The sequence below is a fragment of the Solanum lycopersicum genome, chromosome 1 (assembly GCF_036512215.1).
Source record: "Solanum lycopersicum chromosome 1, SLM_r2.1".
NCBI lineage: Eukaryota > Viridiplantae > Streptophyta > Magnoliopsida > Solanales > Solanaceae > Solanum > Solanum lycopersicum.
This window is the reverse complement of record NC_090800.1, coordinates 82,837,128-82,853,267: the sequence shown is the minus strand read 5'-3', so window position 1 is coordinate 82,853,267 and position 16,140 is coordinate 82,837,128. Positions and strand designations below refer to the sequence as shown.

General features: G+C 38.6%; 1 protein-coding gene across 1 annotated transcript; it reads left to right on the top strand.

The window, feature by feature from the left end:
- The first annotated feature begins 12,255 nt into the window (after positions 1-12,255).
- Positions 12,256-14,102, top strand: LOC104649460 (putative RING-H2 finger protein ATL21A). Its single transcript, XM_010328732.4, has 2 exons — positions 12,256-13,058; positions 13,574-14,102. The coding sequence occupies exons 1-2, from the start codon at positions 12,365-12,367 to the stop codon at positions 14,014-14,016; spliced, it is 1,137 nt and encodes a 378-aa protein (XP_010327034.2). The 5' UTR covers positions 12,256-12,364; the 3' UTR covers positions 14,017-14,102.
- Positions 14,103-16,140: the final 2,038 nt, after the last annotated feature.

The following is a 16,140-nucleotide window of genomic DNA, read 5'->3' as shown; positions in this document are numbered from 1 at the left end:
AACTCCCTGGTCCGAATATACCTTTTAGAAAGTTATATTATCGATTTGGGCGTGCAAGGGCTTATGAGAAACATGAAGATGAGTTCGTCTCAAAAGAAAAATGGAAAGAGGCGCGTCCCCTTGCATTTGCGATATGTTTGCTCGGCACGATGGTTTTCCCCAAGGGCCAAAATACACTATTCATCCTAGTGTATTTATGGTCACTCATGCCATTTTTTATGGAGTGGATTACAAAACATCGACGAAGTATTACACTTTAGCGCCCATGATTCTGGCCGACATCTACAGGGCTTTAGACAAGTGTCAGAACGGAGAACGCTTCTTTCAAGGGTGTAATTTGATACTACAGTGGTGGATGATGCGTCATTTAATCAAGACTCATAACCCCAAAGAACCAGATCCCTTTAGACGATCCGACGAGCTACATAGTCATGACTGGTGGTTGTATCACAATCGTTGCAACAAGACTGGAGGAGAGAGTTTTTGGTATCCGAGGCTTCGAGGGTTGAGAGAAGAAGACGTACAATGGTCGATAGATAGTTTGGTGGTAACTAAGAATATGGTGGTTCGAGCTGAAAAGGTCCCTTATTTGGTATTTGCTGGGTTAAGAGGAACTAGGCCATACGCCCCCGGTCGAGTGCTGAGGCAACTAGGAGGGAAGCAAGAGTTGCCCCAGATTGCTGATATGAGGAAATTCGTAACTAACCACGAGAATGGGCGAGTGGCATTTTCCGAAGACATGTGTAGGATGTGGAGATCTCGAAGAGTGTTGGGTGAGCCTGTACCAGATAGGTTTCGTCCAGAATGTTCGAGGGAGTACAAAGAATGGTTGAAAAAGAGTCTCGCTGGAACAATTGAGCCTGGTCCAAACGTTCCTCACATTATTGCCGATGTTGGAGCCAAACATCAAGTCCGACTTCACCGCCTTCAAGAGAAGTTTGATAAGAGTGAATTAGAGCATCAACGTCGTCATTCCGAAGATGCCAAAGTCATAGCTCGATTGAAACAAGAACTGCGAAGGGCCAGACAATGCATGACAGAGTTAGATGATAGCATGGAGCGACAGATTCAATCGATAGAGGGGTTCAGTCATCAAGAAGGAGCTCGATTGGCAAGAGATCATCTCTGGGCGAATAGATATGCCATGTGGGAAGAGGTCAACATCGCCAAGAGGACCAGACTTGGCGAAGGATCAGAGGAGGCATGATTTTTACCATCCCTTGCGTGGGACAGTTTTATTTGTACTTTGTTTTGTAATTTATTTTTCAGGACTATTTTCTATTTTATGTTTATCAGACATTTTGGATGCTATTAATGAAATTTTGTGGGGGATAATAATCGGGTTTAAAAAAGCATATACATCCTTCAATTCGTTAGGCCTACCCTTGGCACAAAAGGGTCACATGCATGTTTAGGACACGATATATTTGTTTAAATGTGTATGTGTTATGTTGCTTTGATTGAGGATATCGTAAACCCACTCCTAGCCAAAATCCTAAAGAGTATACAGAAGCCAACATTACAATTGTCCGACCAAAATTCCCGAGTCTCAAGTTTCTCACACAAAATCCATACCATAAATCCTAAATACCGCTCTATCATCCCAGGAAAGTTGAATCACCGCTATGGACAAAGGCAAGAACGTCCAGACGGAGCTCACTGAGGAGGAATTGCGAAGAAAAATCGAGCGAGTCACTCGAGAAATTCAGAAGATTAAAGAGAAAGGGCTTAAGGTAGACATGACCACAAAGCTGCGGTCACGACTTTGGATGAAGATCTGGCGTCGCAGATAAGAAGAAAGAAGGAGGTTGAGACGGAAGCCGAAAGCCTAAGGAAAGGTTGAATTTGCTTCGTTTGGAGATACACGAAGGAAAGGCGAGAGAGGCGAAGATAGATATTGAAACTGCCGTAGCGTTGGCCAGAAGTGCGGCACTCGACGAGGAATTGGCGACCCATAGCAACTTAAAGGGCAGAAAATACCTCGCCCATGATCAAGGAGCAAATCACAGTGGCCCCGGCCGTGAAGTGACTGAGGAGGATGATGAAGAAGAAATCGTCTACAAGCCTCCATTTCCCACTGTCCGAAAAGCAGGAATGACGCAGCCACAAGACAAGAAATCGCCAAATGTTGTCTTCTAGAAATTTCAATGTTGTTTTCAATTCCCTTGTAATCACAATGGAAGAATGAATGGAAAATTTTCATCCTAAAATCCGAACTACGTTGGGCCTGAATTCTCCTCATGAGATACGTAGGCAGCCTTCTCGGCCCGGCCCCTATCACAGAAAATTTTCATTCTTCTCCATGTTTTGAAGATATGAAGATAAGATCAACGGACGTCGAAAGGCAGCTGCAAGAAGAACATAGCTCAACGTGATTCAGCTTTCCCGAGATGACGTCAAAACAAACAAATTCCTGTTTTTTCAAAATATATTTCCGTCCTCATTCGTGGGTTAAGATATCCTCAAACAAAGCGACTTGTGTGTTTATCTGTTTTATGTGCGATATTATGCATTTTGTACTCCGGATATGCACTAACAAATCTGCATTTGAGTTATTTTGCCTTTAAGGTACATCTTACTGATCTGTGTCGATAAAGCTAGCAGATCACCACTACTTCACCAAATCAAAGGGTCCCGCAGATTCCTGCCCCGGACCAAACGCAAATACAGCCATGGGAGACAACGATGAGGAAGTCAGCCTTACAGATTTTGTGGTGGCTCAACCCACCGCGGCAGATCAAAATGAGTTAATTATGCAGCTGATGCAACAGATTGCCGAAATGAGGGTCGAAATGCAAAGAATGCAAGATTTGTCTAATCGAGTGTCATCCTTCAACCCTCCAAGAGATGGAAGACCTCCACTCCACTATCCTCCCTCAAGCACGGAACAAGTTCAGAACCTTCTCTCTAACCCCATTCAAAATCCTCCAACCATTGACTTAACTACCCTCTATCCCCATCACGCCACCACATCGTGTCAAGCACCACATCGTTCTCACAATACCAATCAAATCCTTCATCTTCAGAACCAGAATACTGATCCTCAAAGTTTCCCCCAAGATTATCAAGCCAATCAAAATACCCAGAATCCCTCCATTATCCCACTCATACCTCAAAAGACTACTTTCCAAATCCCAACTTCAAATGAACCTCATGCCGATTGTTCCGAGCTTGATCACTGTGAGGAACAGGAGAGAGAGTGGAGCTCAAAAGAAGAGGTACCCAAGGTGAAAGAAGAGATCAGGAAAGCCATGAAGAAGTTACACTATGTTTCCGAAGTCGATGGATTAAGCTATGAGGATGTATACATCCATCCGAATCTCGACCTCCCAGAAGGGTTCAAGGTGCCAAAGTTTGTCACTTTTAACGGGACAAGAAATCCTCTAACACATCTGAAAGCTTATTGTGATCAACTCGGGGGAGTTGACAAAAACGAAGCATTATTAATGCTTCTCTTCAGTCGAAGTCTAAGTGGAGAAGCTCTAGAATGGCTTACGTCACAGGAGTTGAAACAATGGAAAAGTTGGAATGCACTTGCAAAGGACTTCACAGAAAGATTTGGACATAACATAGAAGATGCCCCAGATCGCTACTACTTGGAGAAGATCAGACAGAAGTCTACAGAAAATTATCGAGAGTACGCTCTTCGTTGGAGAAAAGAGGCCGCAAAAGTTCAACCTCCAATGTCCGAACATGAGATCACCGAAATGTTTATTCGTACTCAAGAGCCTGAGTACTACGAAAGAATGTTGTGTATGATGGGACAAAAGTTTGTTGAGATTGTCAAAGTGGGAGAAGCTTTGGAAGATGGTTTCAAGACTGGAAAGCTCACCAAACTCACCGCATTGCGATCTAATGGAAAATCTGCCAGAATCAGTGATATGGATAAATCAAAAGGAAAATTGGAGGAGGTAAGTACGATCACGGCTACTCATAGGAGGTCAGATTCTAAAAGGGAATACCAAAACCATAATGTCAATCAGGAAAAATTTCCTCGCCCAAAATTTAGGAAAACTCCTAAAGTATTTACACCATTGAGGGAATCTCAAACTCAACTTTATGAAAGGTTGAAAGCAATGGGTAAGCTCTATCCTATAGAAGGAAGACCAGCCAATCCTTTGGGAAAATTTTACAGAGCTGACCACAGATGCTCTTATCATTCAGGAGCCGTGGGACATGACACAGAGAATTGTTCAACTCTGAAGCACAAGATACAAAACATGATCAACAACAACTTGATCAATATTGAGGAAACCACCTGAATGAAGGACAGATTGGATGCTCAAGAGTGAGTACAAGACATTTCTGAACTGAATCATTTGGAGATATTCATTCGAGAAGAAGAATGCCCAACATTGGCCAAATTTTGCGTATGAAGTTTTGTTACCTTTCCTTTGAAAATGTATCACACATTTTTAACGAACTACGTCTGACCTGAATTCTCGAGAACGAGATACGTAGGCGGCCTATGTCGGCTTCGGTCACCCCATTTATTCCCCTTGATTATTCCTTGTGTTGGAACTACGTTTGACCTGATTCCTGCCTCAACCGGATACGTAGGCGCCACAACGGCTCGGTCATATACCCAGAAGATTTCCATTTCTCTCCATAATGGAAACTGGGACAGAATTTTTGAGAGGATCTCAAAAATTCATTTGAAGTTGGACTTCTTTAACAAGTCAAAACAGAAGACCAAATTCTACGACCTGAACTACGTTCGACCTGAATTCTCGAGAATGAGATACGTAGGCGGCCTGTGTCGGCTTCGGTCGGTTTCTTTGTAAATTTTATTCTTGTTAACCTTTAAAGGGGAACTACGTTTGACCTGATTCCTGCCTCAACGGGATACGTAGGCTCCACAAGGGCTCGGTCATATCTCTCGTAAGATTTCTATTTCCCCCCTTCTACAATAGAAACTGGGACAGAATTTTTGAGAGGGACTCAAAAATTCTCCAAAAGGAACCTTCTCCTCAGCGGATCAAACTAAAGACATTTCGAGTTTGCGACTGGGACAAAATTTTTGAGAAGATCTCAAAAATTCCGAGATTTGTTCGGTTACAATGGAAAGATGAACAAGATACTAAACTGGGACAGAAATTTTGAGGATGGCCTCAAAATTTCGTCATGGGACTTCCCCACAAGTCCGGAATGCCTCTGAAATTCATTCGACAAGCGTCGGACTCAAAGAAGCTCGTTAAGCCTGACATGACATGACTTGGCATTGACTTTTTCGAGATACTATTTCTTAAAAAATTTCTTGCTTCTCTTAAAAATTTCCCTTTTATATTTCATCTGTTTGGCATAAGATATTTTCTTATCTATCAAGAGTCGGGAAATCGGGAAATCAACCGAGGACGTCAAGATAAGGAGCAAACAATCGAAGGGATCGACACAGATCAGTATGTTTAAACTGACAATTTTTCTGTGGATGCAGGTTTATAGCTTCACTTCGAAATCGGCCGAATTCTTCCGACTGATGAATACGGAGAAGGAGAAAACTATCTCCAAAGCCGGTGATTTTATTGAAAGCAAGAAGCATTTCATATCTTTATGCCAAGATGCTTGTGAATGTGTTTGTTTATTTCAAGCCATTCCCCAATACATGAAATTTACAAAGTGCCTGACCAGATTCAAAGGTGGATCAAAAAGGAATCTTAGCGAAGATTTCACGATTTCTATAGAAGACGCTATTTGCATTGTGTTATCAAAGCAAGATGATTATTGTCGATCAAGACAATGCATTACCTCAGAAGAGACATCTATGCAATTATTATTTTTATCATTATCGATCAAGTCGATATATTATTTGGAGGTCGTCTTGCCGTTACTATTCACGGGGGCAATATAAATAATCATGCATGACGAGAAGATTTCATGCCTCGTCGAAATTTATACATCGCGAGAAGAATTTATGCCTCGCTGGAATTCATGCATCGCAGAAATCATGCATCGCGAGTCAATAATCATGCATGACGAGAAGATTTCATGCCTCGTCGAAATTTATACATCGCGAGAAGAATTTATGCCTCGCTGGAATTCATGCATCGCGGAATCATGCATCGCGGAAATCATGCATCGCGAGTCAATAATCATGCATGACGAGAAGATTTCATGCCTCGTCAAAATTTATACATCGCGAGAAGAATTTATGCCTCGCTGGAATTCATGCATCGCGGAATCATGCATCGCGAGTCAATAATCATGCATGACGAGAAGATTTCATGCCTCGTCAAAATTTATACATCGCGAGAAGAATTTATGCCTCGCTGGAATTCATGCATCGCGGAATCATGCATCGCGAGTCAATAATCATGCATGACGAGAAGATTTCATGCCTCGTCGAAATTTATACATCGCGAGAAGAATTTATGCCTCGCTGGAATTCATGCATCGCGGAATCATGCATCGCGAGTCAATAATCATGCATGACGAGAAGATTTCATGCCTCGTCGAAATTTATACATCGCGAGAAGAATTTATGCCTCGCTGGAATTCATGCATCGCGGAATCATGCATCGCGAGTCAATAATCATGCATGACGAGAAGATTTCATGCCTCGTCGAAATTTATGCATCGCGAGAAGAATTTATGCCTCGCTAGAATTCATGCATCGCGGAATCATGCATCGCGGAAATCATGCATCGCGAGTCAATAATCATGCATGACGAGAAGATTTCATGCCTCGTCAAAATCTATACATCGCGAGAAGAATTTATGCCTCGCTGGAATTCATGCATCGCGGAATCATGCATCACGGAAATCATGCATCGCGAGTCAATAATCATGCATGACGAGAAGATTTCATGCCTCGTCAAAATCTATACATCGCGAGAAGAATTTATGCCTCGCTGGAATTCATGCATCGCGGAATCATGCATCGCGGAAATCATGCATCGCGAGTTAATAATCATGCATGACGAGAAGATTTCATGCCTCGTCAAAATTTATACATCGCGAGAAGAATTTATGCCTCGCTGGAATTCATGCATCGCGGAATCATGCATCGCGGAAATCATGCATCGCGAGTCAATAATTATGCATGACGAGAAGATTTCATGCCTCGTCAAAATTTATGCACGACGAGAAGAATTCATGCCTCGTCAAAATTTGCACATCGCAAGAAGATTTTATTCTTCGCTGAAAGTTATGCATCGCGAGAAGATTCATATCTCGCAGGAATTTACGTATCGCGGGAAGATATTCATGACCCGCAAGAAGACGTACTTGGATAAAGAAAGAGCAATACTTATCCATTGGCCTCGACTGCATTATGTTATTTCTTATAAAAATAAACATCATGGAGAGCATCGAAGATGACAACAAAAGAAGCATCAATGTCGCATCAGCATTTATTTATTTATTTCAACATCAAGTATGGAATACATTGAAGATGATATTGCAAAACACAAGGCATAAGCTTTATTTGCTGGACGTCAGACCGATCGAGTCGACGTCGAACATGGAAGAGAACAATGAAGTGTCGACATGGTAAAAGACACTGTCTCCCATCCTAATTGCATTTTTTTAAGCTGACGAGTTTTATCTCAGTCTTTGTCGAGAGCATCCAAAAGGATGAATTCTCCAAAAACCACAGGTGCGGACGACATCAAAAAGGATGCAGCACAACGTGGAACTTTTTCTTAGCAGCGAACTGCGACACAGTCCAAAGAGGAGTGTCAAACTCTTAGGACGCGAGCAGAGGAGCGACTTCCACCACAATCGAACCACCCTCTCGAGGCATACGGGTTTTCTCTAGTTCTGTCAGTTTCTGTCTCGCTGCCGAAAGTTTTGTTTTATCGGAGGCAAGTTTCCAATCTGAGTGATAATACGCCAAAAAGATTTGGAAATTATGTCCGTGTAAGTTCTTAATTATGGGTGTGAAGCGCGCCACATTCATGGCTAAGAGGTTACAAGCCTCTTTTTCGTACTCGTTTAATGTGTCACTCGTTCAAAACCGAAGGTTAGCTAGCATAATAGTTTTCCTTTTCCAACGATCGAGTCGAACTACACACAGCCTGATTCCGAAGGTTTAAGGGTATGTAGGCAGATTCAATGTTGAAAACTCGGCTGTATTCCAACATTCGCTCTCGAATTCTATTCTCGAGCATTTCGACACCTTCATAATTCGGTGTCGAGGTGGCTTTTGATTCTTTGAAATCGTGCGGTAAATCAAGCTTATCGAACTACAAGTGGCCTGAATTCTCATATAGCCTGAGATATGTAGGAGACCCGTTTGCAAGGGTTCGGCCATAATTCCTAAACTCTTTGTCAAATCCTCCTTCCTAAAGGCGAGTGGAGTTGGTCAAAATTGGTTCGGTCAACTTCATTTTCCTCGAGTTGCTTGCATCCACCCAAGTAAAATGAGGGACAGTTGTTGACACCCAATTTTGACCCGCGTCGGTATGAGTTAGTTAGTTTTATAAACCTTGCGAAAATAAAATATATGTACATATATACATATATGTATATACATATATGTATATGTATATATGTATATCTTAAACCCATTCCTTTACCCATCAGCCCACTCTTATTCCCAGGCCCAAAAACCCCTCAACCCAACGCTACTTAAATATCCCAGCCCACTTCTTCCCCATTCAGACGGCCCAAAACATTTAAATAAAAAATTTACCCTTCAACCCAGCCCCATACCCGCTCCGACCCAACACCTAATACCCGACCCGCGACCCCCTTCCCTTCTCTTCTTCCCCAGACCAACGCTCACCTAATTCCCAGAACAGGTGCAGACGCGAAAAAAAAATTCAGAACCCACGCGACCCCCACGCTCTCTCCCTCATCTCCCCACGCTCTCGCACTCTCGTCGCTCTCTCCTCTCCTTCCCTCTCTCCCGCGTCTCACGCCCACGCTCGCTCTCTCCTCTCCTCACCCTCTGGACAGAAGCCCAGAAACACAGACGCCATCTCCTGCAAAACCCCAACAACCCCACGTTCTTCCACTCTCCTTTTCGCTTGAACGAGACGCAACGACAGAGACCCATGCCCTGTCAAGCAGGTCTGTGAGACGTCGTAGTCGCCCTCGCCAAACGCAATGTTTGCCTTGTGGGGTTTGAAAAGGGATTTGAATTTTTCAATTCGAAGGGAGTCGAAGCCGGCCTAAAATGGAAGCCGAGCGTCCCTCTCTAAATACCCTCCATTTTCAGTCATCAAGGGGGCGATTTTAGTTGAAAAATCTTCAGAAAAAAAAAGAGAACTCTGTTTCCGTCTGTTGTTGGAATTCCGAAATTTTGGGGGATTTTTTTTAGAACTTTTCTCTACCTTAAGGCTAGAAATCATCAATCATATACATTTACGTGTGAATACTTAAGAAAGAGACTTCAAGGAGATTGAAAGCCGCGATTCTGTTTCTTCTGTGTGTTGATTCGCCTTTGGAACCGTTTGGAGTTCATTTCGGTGGTGGAAGCTTGCTATCTCGCTCGTCGTTTCCGCTCGCTGCTTTCGAAAAGGTAAATACAGTTTATGCTTATGTTAATTTATCTCAGTTAAGCTTTGTTTAATTCATCGATTCGAGTTCAACTTTGGTTTGCTTCTACTGTAAATGTGTCCAGTATTGAGGTTTCTTGTTGATTGATGGGTTATGGATTTCATTGTGATTTGCATTTAAAGTATCGGATTCGATTTCTAGCGTCGATTTGCATTATGTCTCAAATGCCATTATGATGTTCCCTACTATATCATTGCTGTTATGTAAGCTTTGTTACCCTTCTGTTCATCATGGGTTATTGCCTTAGCACAAGGTTTCGTTGCCTGATAGAATACAAATTTTGGTTCAAGTCTTGTTTAAGTTTGTCTTTCTTTCTTCTTCTAAGAATTCCCTATGGAGCTATAATGTGTTTTTCCCTTTGGAATAGTTTGAGTTTCTAAGTGCGTAGGGGAGGGGTACACTTCGATTTGTGCTTCTTGAAATTGTATGGTTCGATCTTAATTTAGTTCTTATCTCGTTTCGTCTGAAATATGGTTTGTTGGTAGTTCAAATTCTAGTTGCCAAATAGTGTTGTACGTTTTGTCGTTTGCTTGGATTCATTCATGCTATCTCACTTTAAAATGGACCTTTTATCCCTCTAGTTCATAGTGCTATTCTCAGTGAGGTCCTCGGGTATGCATTTTATCGTTTGTGTTGGTAGCTATTCGACTAATTAATGGCCTTTGTATGCCTGAATTTAATGATCCATGTTCATTCACTGCATGCTTTAGTGATAAATTTGCTTAATGACAAACATGAGTTGCTATTGTTTAGGCTTAGTTTGCTTCCCTAGCTTTGATCAATTTTTTAGTTTGGGTTTCATTCGGCCTTCTCTAAAGTTATATGTGTTTCTTTTATTTGCGTTCCATTCAAAATACATCTGGTTTACGTCATCGTTCACATGTTAACTTACTTCTATTTTATGCATGTGAAACTCCTCTCGAATCCTTATGGATTCTACTCCAACTCGTTGCATTCTCTCGTGGAGCCGCAAAGGCTCAAAACATATTCTTCGAGTCGTAGACCCCCTCAAGACTGGCGTACAGGTTGAACAAAAGAAGAGAGCTGCTGGAAATTAATTTACAGGTCGAAAAACCAGCAGCTTCAGTGCTGGAAAGCAAGTTTTGCAGATTTGAGAAGCTGTATACCAGCTGTATACATCCGTTATACACTGATATACAGTTTGAAATGTGCACAGGAGGCCTAATCCAAAATCTGGGTTGATGGAAGTGAAAATATGCTTCTGGAAAGGGACTTTAAACTCTCGAAGGTCGAAAAACAGGCTGATATACATCCTGTATACAGTGATATACAGAAACGCTATATTATGAATATGTGTAAAAAATGTGAATTGCAGGTTAACGTAGAGGGACGCCTATTCTAATTAAAATTCGGAATCAGGCAAACAATGCGGACGTAGGGTGCAGCCCGTATACATTAGTATACATTATCGGGCGACGATATACACTTGTTAAGTAAGTTTTAAAAATTGTACAGGTACAAATACGCAGGGCAATACAGGGAAAAGTAGCGGAAAATATATATTCAAATAGGTGCAGGGCTTGAGAGGTCCAAATGGGTCAAATATATGCTGTATACAGCATGTATACACTTGTGTATACTTTGTGATTCTTTTTTCAGGATTGGGCCAGGGCCCTTCAGCCCCTTTTTTATTAACAGGCCCAAAGGCCGTTTGTCTCTGCAGGTTTTTTTAAAAGGGCCCAAATCTAAGTAAATAGATTAGGACAGGTGGGCCAAAGCCCAATTGAATGAATTTGGGCAATCAAGCCCAAGTTCAAATATTTCTTTCTCTATTATTTATTTGTTTGAATTATTTAATATCTTGGTAGAATTTTAAAAAATCTCCTAAAGGGGTAGCCATTTTTCATTATTTAAATTTTTTTTTTTTTTTACTTACTTTTATCACAATTTAGTTTTCCTTAAATTAATTTCCTCAAAATATCTCCCTTTAGAAATAAATAAAAATAATAAGAATGAAATACAAAATATCAAAATGAATTTTCTCTTTACTTAGTTAAAAATTTTATTTTAAAAGTCATTTAGTCAAATCGCCGGTCAACCGCAAGTTAGCGGGCATCCCGAGGGCCTAACACCTTCTCGAGATGTACATTGAAGTTCGAACCCTTTTCAATTGATTTTTAATCTGTTTTTTAAATCTTTTGAAGTTTTTTTTCTTGATTTTATCGAAAATCAAGTGACGACTCCGACTTTGAAGGTCGATTTTTCTTAAATAATAAGATTAATTGATTTTTCGAAACCTAGTCAATTTTTCCATTTCGAAACCTAGTCAAAAAAAAAGGTTAATAATAATTTTTAAGTAAAACAATGCTCAGGTCTAATTGGAATGTGACTGGGAGTCCAAACTGCAATGAATTTATTCAAATATCATGTAAAGATAGTCTAACTTAATTCCAAAAGGTAGGGGATAATTTTCCAAATTCATTGAAGAAAATCACCGTACATTCCCAACCAACGTGTAACTCTAACACAAAAAAAAAACAGTTAGCCCAACGAATACATCAACAAGACTATTATGAGTGACAACCAAAAGCTATGATAACCCCTTATCTGAGCAGCTGTGTTATGCTATTCACTTTTTTCTTTTGACTCTAGCGTTTACCTGCGGCAAAATGCAATCCTCTTTCAATCTTATTCAACTTTATAATATAAAATGGATTTTAATATTTGTTGTTTGAACAGGCTCACTATATAGACATCTTTGGCATGATCACCACTCAAGCTTTTGACTTCTGAAACAACTAATTAATAAATGTAACTCGCTATGTCTTTGCTATTTATAAATTCTAATCAAGCAAGTATAATATAAGTGGTGTATCCGTGTTGATATTCATTCTTGAAAAATATGGACAATATCCTCCTACTCTTCTTTGTCTTTTTTCTTCTCTTTTCATCTGTCTATGCAAAATATGATTGCCCCCTGGATTCCATTTGTGGAAACAATCGTTTCGATATACGATTTCCTTTTGGATTACAGAGGCCACAAAATCTTCAACATTGTACATATCCTGGTTTCAATCTCAAATGCAACAATCAAGGCAGAGGAATTCTAAATCTTCCAGGTGCAGGGGATTTCTATGTACGCGATATCAACTACCTCACACAAGAAATTCAACTCTACGATCCATCTAATTGCCTTCCGAAAAGGCTTATTGATTTTCAAATGCCTTCTCTTTCTGTCTTCAAGTCTGTTTCCTATCGGAACTACACTTTCTTGACTTGTTCGACAGGTTTAGTCAGGTCTCGGTTCAGTGTTATTGATTGTATGAGTAATTCTACGATCTCCACTTTGGCTACTTCTTCAACGAGCCTTGCAAACCAAATGAAAAGGTTGTATAATTGCAGTGTTAAAAGCACCGTGTCTATTCCTGTTTCGTGGACGCCTGAAAATGATGCAGTTTTTTCAACTGACCTTAATAATGATCTTGTGTTAACCTGGGATGAACCAAATTGCAAGGAATGTGAATTAAAACGAAATTATTGTGGATTTAAAAATGCAACTACTGGAAAAATTCGGTGCTTTGATGCTTCTGGATCAGGTAAATATTTCTCCATTTACAATCTCTTCTCATTTATACTTCAATATTTGTCCAATGTTATCAATCAACCATGTTCAACTTTGCAATAAACATTAAGTCTGTTGTTCTTCAACTTGAGCTAAACCAGCCTGAAGACAATATTAACATATTGTGTTAATGTCTATTTTGAGCCAAGTCTGCACAATTTTGATCCTACACTAATAAGAAACATCCATTCTATACCTTACCTATTCAAAGGATTCATCATAATTACCTATTAATAAGTAATGGTCAAGTTTGCCCTTCTTATATATAGTGATCCAATTCAAACTTATATAATTAAGACATTTATGTATTATTCCACTAACTTTAAAACGGTTGAGGTCGTGCATAAGATAACTCTTATCACCTAAAAAGTTTGTTATTTTATTTAACAACTTGAAGTATTTAGATATGATGAATGATTTGGAATATTTAGATTTGATGAATGAAAACATTCTTTTGCCTTAACGTTTAATATGATTATTTACTTGCAGGCAATGCAGAGAATATAAAAATATTCCGAATTATTGCACTAGCCTTAGTGATACCAGCCATCTTATGTTCAATGTGTGTGGCATTTTACATCTGTTATGACCAAAGGCGAGAGATCCGGCAATCGTTGTTTGATCTCCCGGCCACTAATGGTGGTGGAGCAGCCGTTGTACCACATGAAGCAGAAATCACTACAGGCCTGGATGATTCAACTATCGAGTCGTACACAAAAGTTGTTCTAGGAGAAAGTCGAAGAGTTCCAGGGAAAAATCATTTGACTTGCTCAATATGTCTAGCAGATTACCATCCAAAAGAGACAGTCAGATGCATACCTGAATGTGAACATTGCTTTCATGCTGAATGCATTGATGAATGGTTAAAGATTAATGGGACTTGTCCTGTTTGTAGAAATAATCCTTCCCCTGTACATGTTAATTTTGTATAGTACATTATTTCCCCACATCTCTATTCTTGTCTGTACATCCACTTATCTTTCAAATTATACATTTTTTTTTGTTACTGATAGAAAAATAGGAAAATACAATCGAAAGAAGAAATGATTTGAGGCGTTGAAAAATCAAAAGATATTGCTAGTATACATATTAGAGAAAATACAAGCAATTTCCTTCATGTTACAACAATTTTTTCTTAAAAAGATGATTTTTCAGAATATTTGTATTCTTTCACTAATAAATGTGTTTGTTCAACTTAAAACTTCTATATATTACAAACTATATGTAGTAGTCCTTCACTAATGTTTTTCATAATATAGTACATTCCAAGAGTATCATTTTGTGGGGAGTTGAAGAATTATACACTTCAAATAAATTTTCATCTTAAGTTCTTCAAAATTATACAAAACATAAAAATTTATTATTGACTTTCAACCACTAAACCAAACACCTCAAAATCAGATTTCTCGAATAATAGTAAATAAATAGTACTTCGGAATCTTATTATTCTTAAGCATAATGCACAATTAAAACATTAATAACCAACAAGGTTTGTGGTGAAGTGATAAGTACTCTTTCATTCTTAACCAGATGTCTCGAATTTAAATATATCACTATATCATCTCTTTATTTGTGGACATTAACTTGATAAAGTAATATTTTTATCATGATCTCAAGTATAGATATTATTCTCCCCAAATAAAGAAATTCATATATATATACAGATTACGTTTGATTTGCTTAATATTTTTCAATTGATGCCAGTATGCCGGAAGAAGAGTAGTATCCGTTTTTTTGTTTTTCTTAGTCTTGATAGTTTAATAATTCAAGAAGTAGTGGTCTTCTTGTCTGTTTGAGATCAATTCTAAGACACGTTTGACACTATCTGAAAAAAAAACATTTCTTCAAGAGGATTTTAATAGGGTTTTTGTTAAACGTAATGTAAATAATGACCAATAGTTTACAGAATAGTCATATTCTTTCAAAAATAAATGTTATCTTTAAATTAACGAACACAATAATACAAACAATCTATCAGTTACTTAGATTGTTTTCGACATTCCATTTTTGAAATAAAATATTGCATATCTCAATTCAAACATGTATTTGTTCATTGAATGTTTATTAAGATCATTCTTGTAAGATACTTATTATTCGTGCTTGAAAATGAAGATGATGAGAAGAAGAAGAAGAAAGGGTTTTATGAAACCTAAGTTCTGCTCTACACGATTCTTGTGAAATATAAAGGAAATTAAACCACGTGGAATGATCACAGACATAGGCAGGATATTAAGCTTGGGGTTCCTTCAAAAAAAAATAATCGATTCCTCTCCTTTTTTGGCAATACTTTAACTTTAATTGTAATTTTTCACGTGACATATTTAAGATCATAAAATTAAAGGGCATTTTAGTATATTTGATATAACTTTAATTTTAGAACCACAACATTAAAAAAATCTCTTCTTTTCTTAAACTCCATTTCAAGTTAAAGTAAGCTCCGTTCCAAGTTAAAGTAGGTTATCCTTTTTTTAAACGGAGGGAATATAAGTTTTTTTTTTTTATAGATAATTAGTTGAGGCGTGAAGACAGAGTCTAAATTTGTTATTCTTGACACAATAGAAATTAGACAAGTGTACATTCTATTTCCTTTTTCTATTTTTATTTCTGCAGAAATACTTGTTGTGTATAGCGAAAATTAGTCAGAAAATTCCTCAATGTTATATTGTTTATTTTTCTATATTGTATCAAAGTAGTACAATTTATTTTAGTTCTTCTACTTCTTCGATCCTGAATTCTTCAATGTAGCCAAAGTGTATGTATAACAAATATATTTAATCTCTTTTGAGTTCTTTGTGTGTTTATCTCTTTATATTTTAAAATTCACTTGGTAAAAATTGTGTCTCCGTCGCTGTACTTTGTGTATTTTCTATTATTATTTTTAAACTCTAGCGCGGACCTGCGGCACGCAACACGTCCTCTTTCACTCTATTCAACTTTACAATATAAGTTGGATTTTATATTTGTTGATTGAATAATTCTCTGGCATGATCACCAACTCGAACTTTTGACTTTTGAAACAATAAATAAATAAATGGAATTTTCTATGCCCCTTTGCT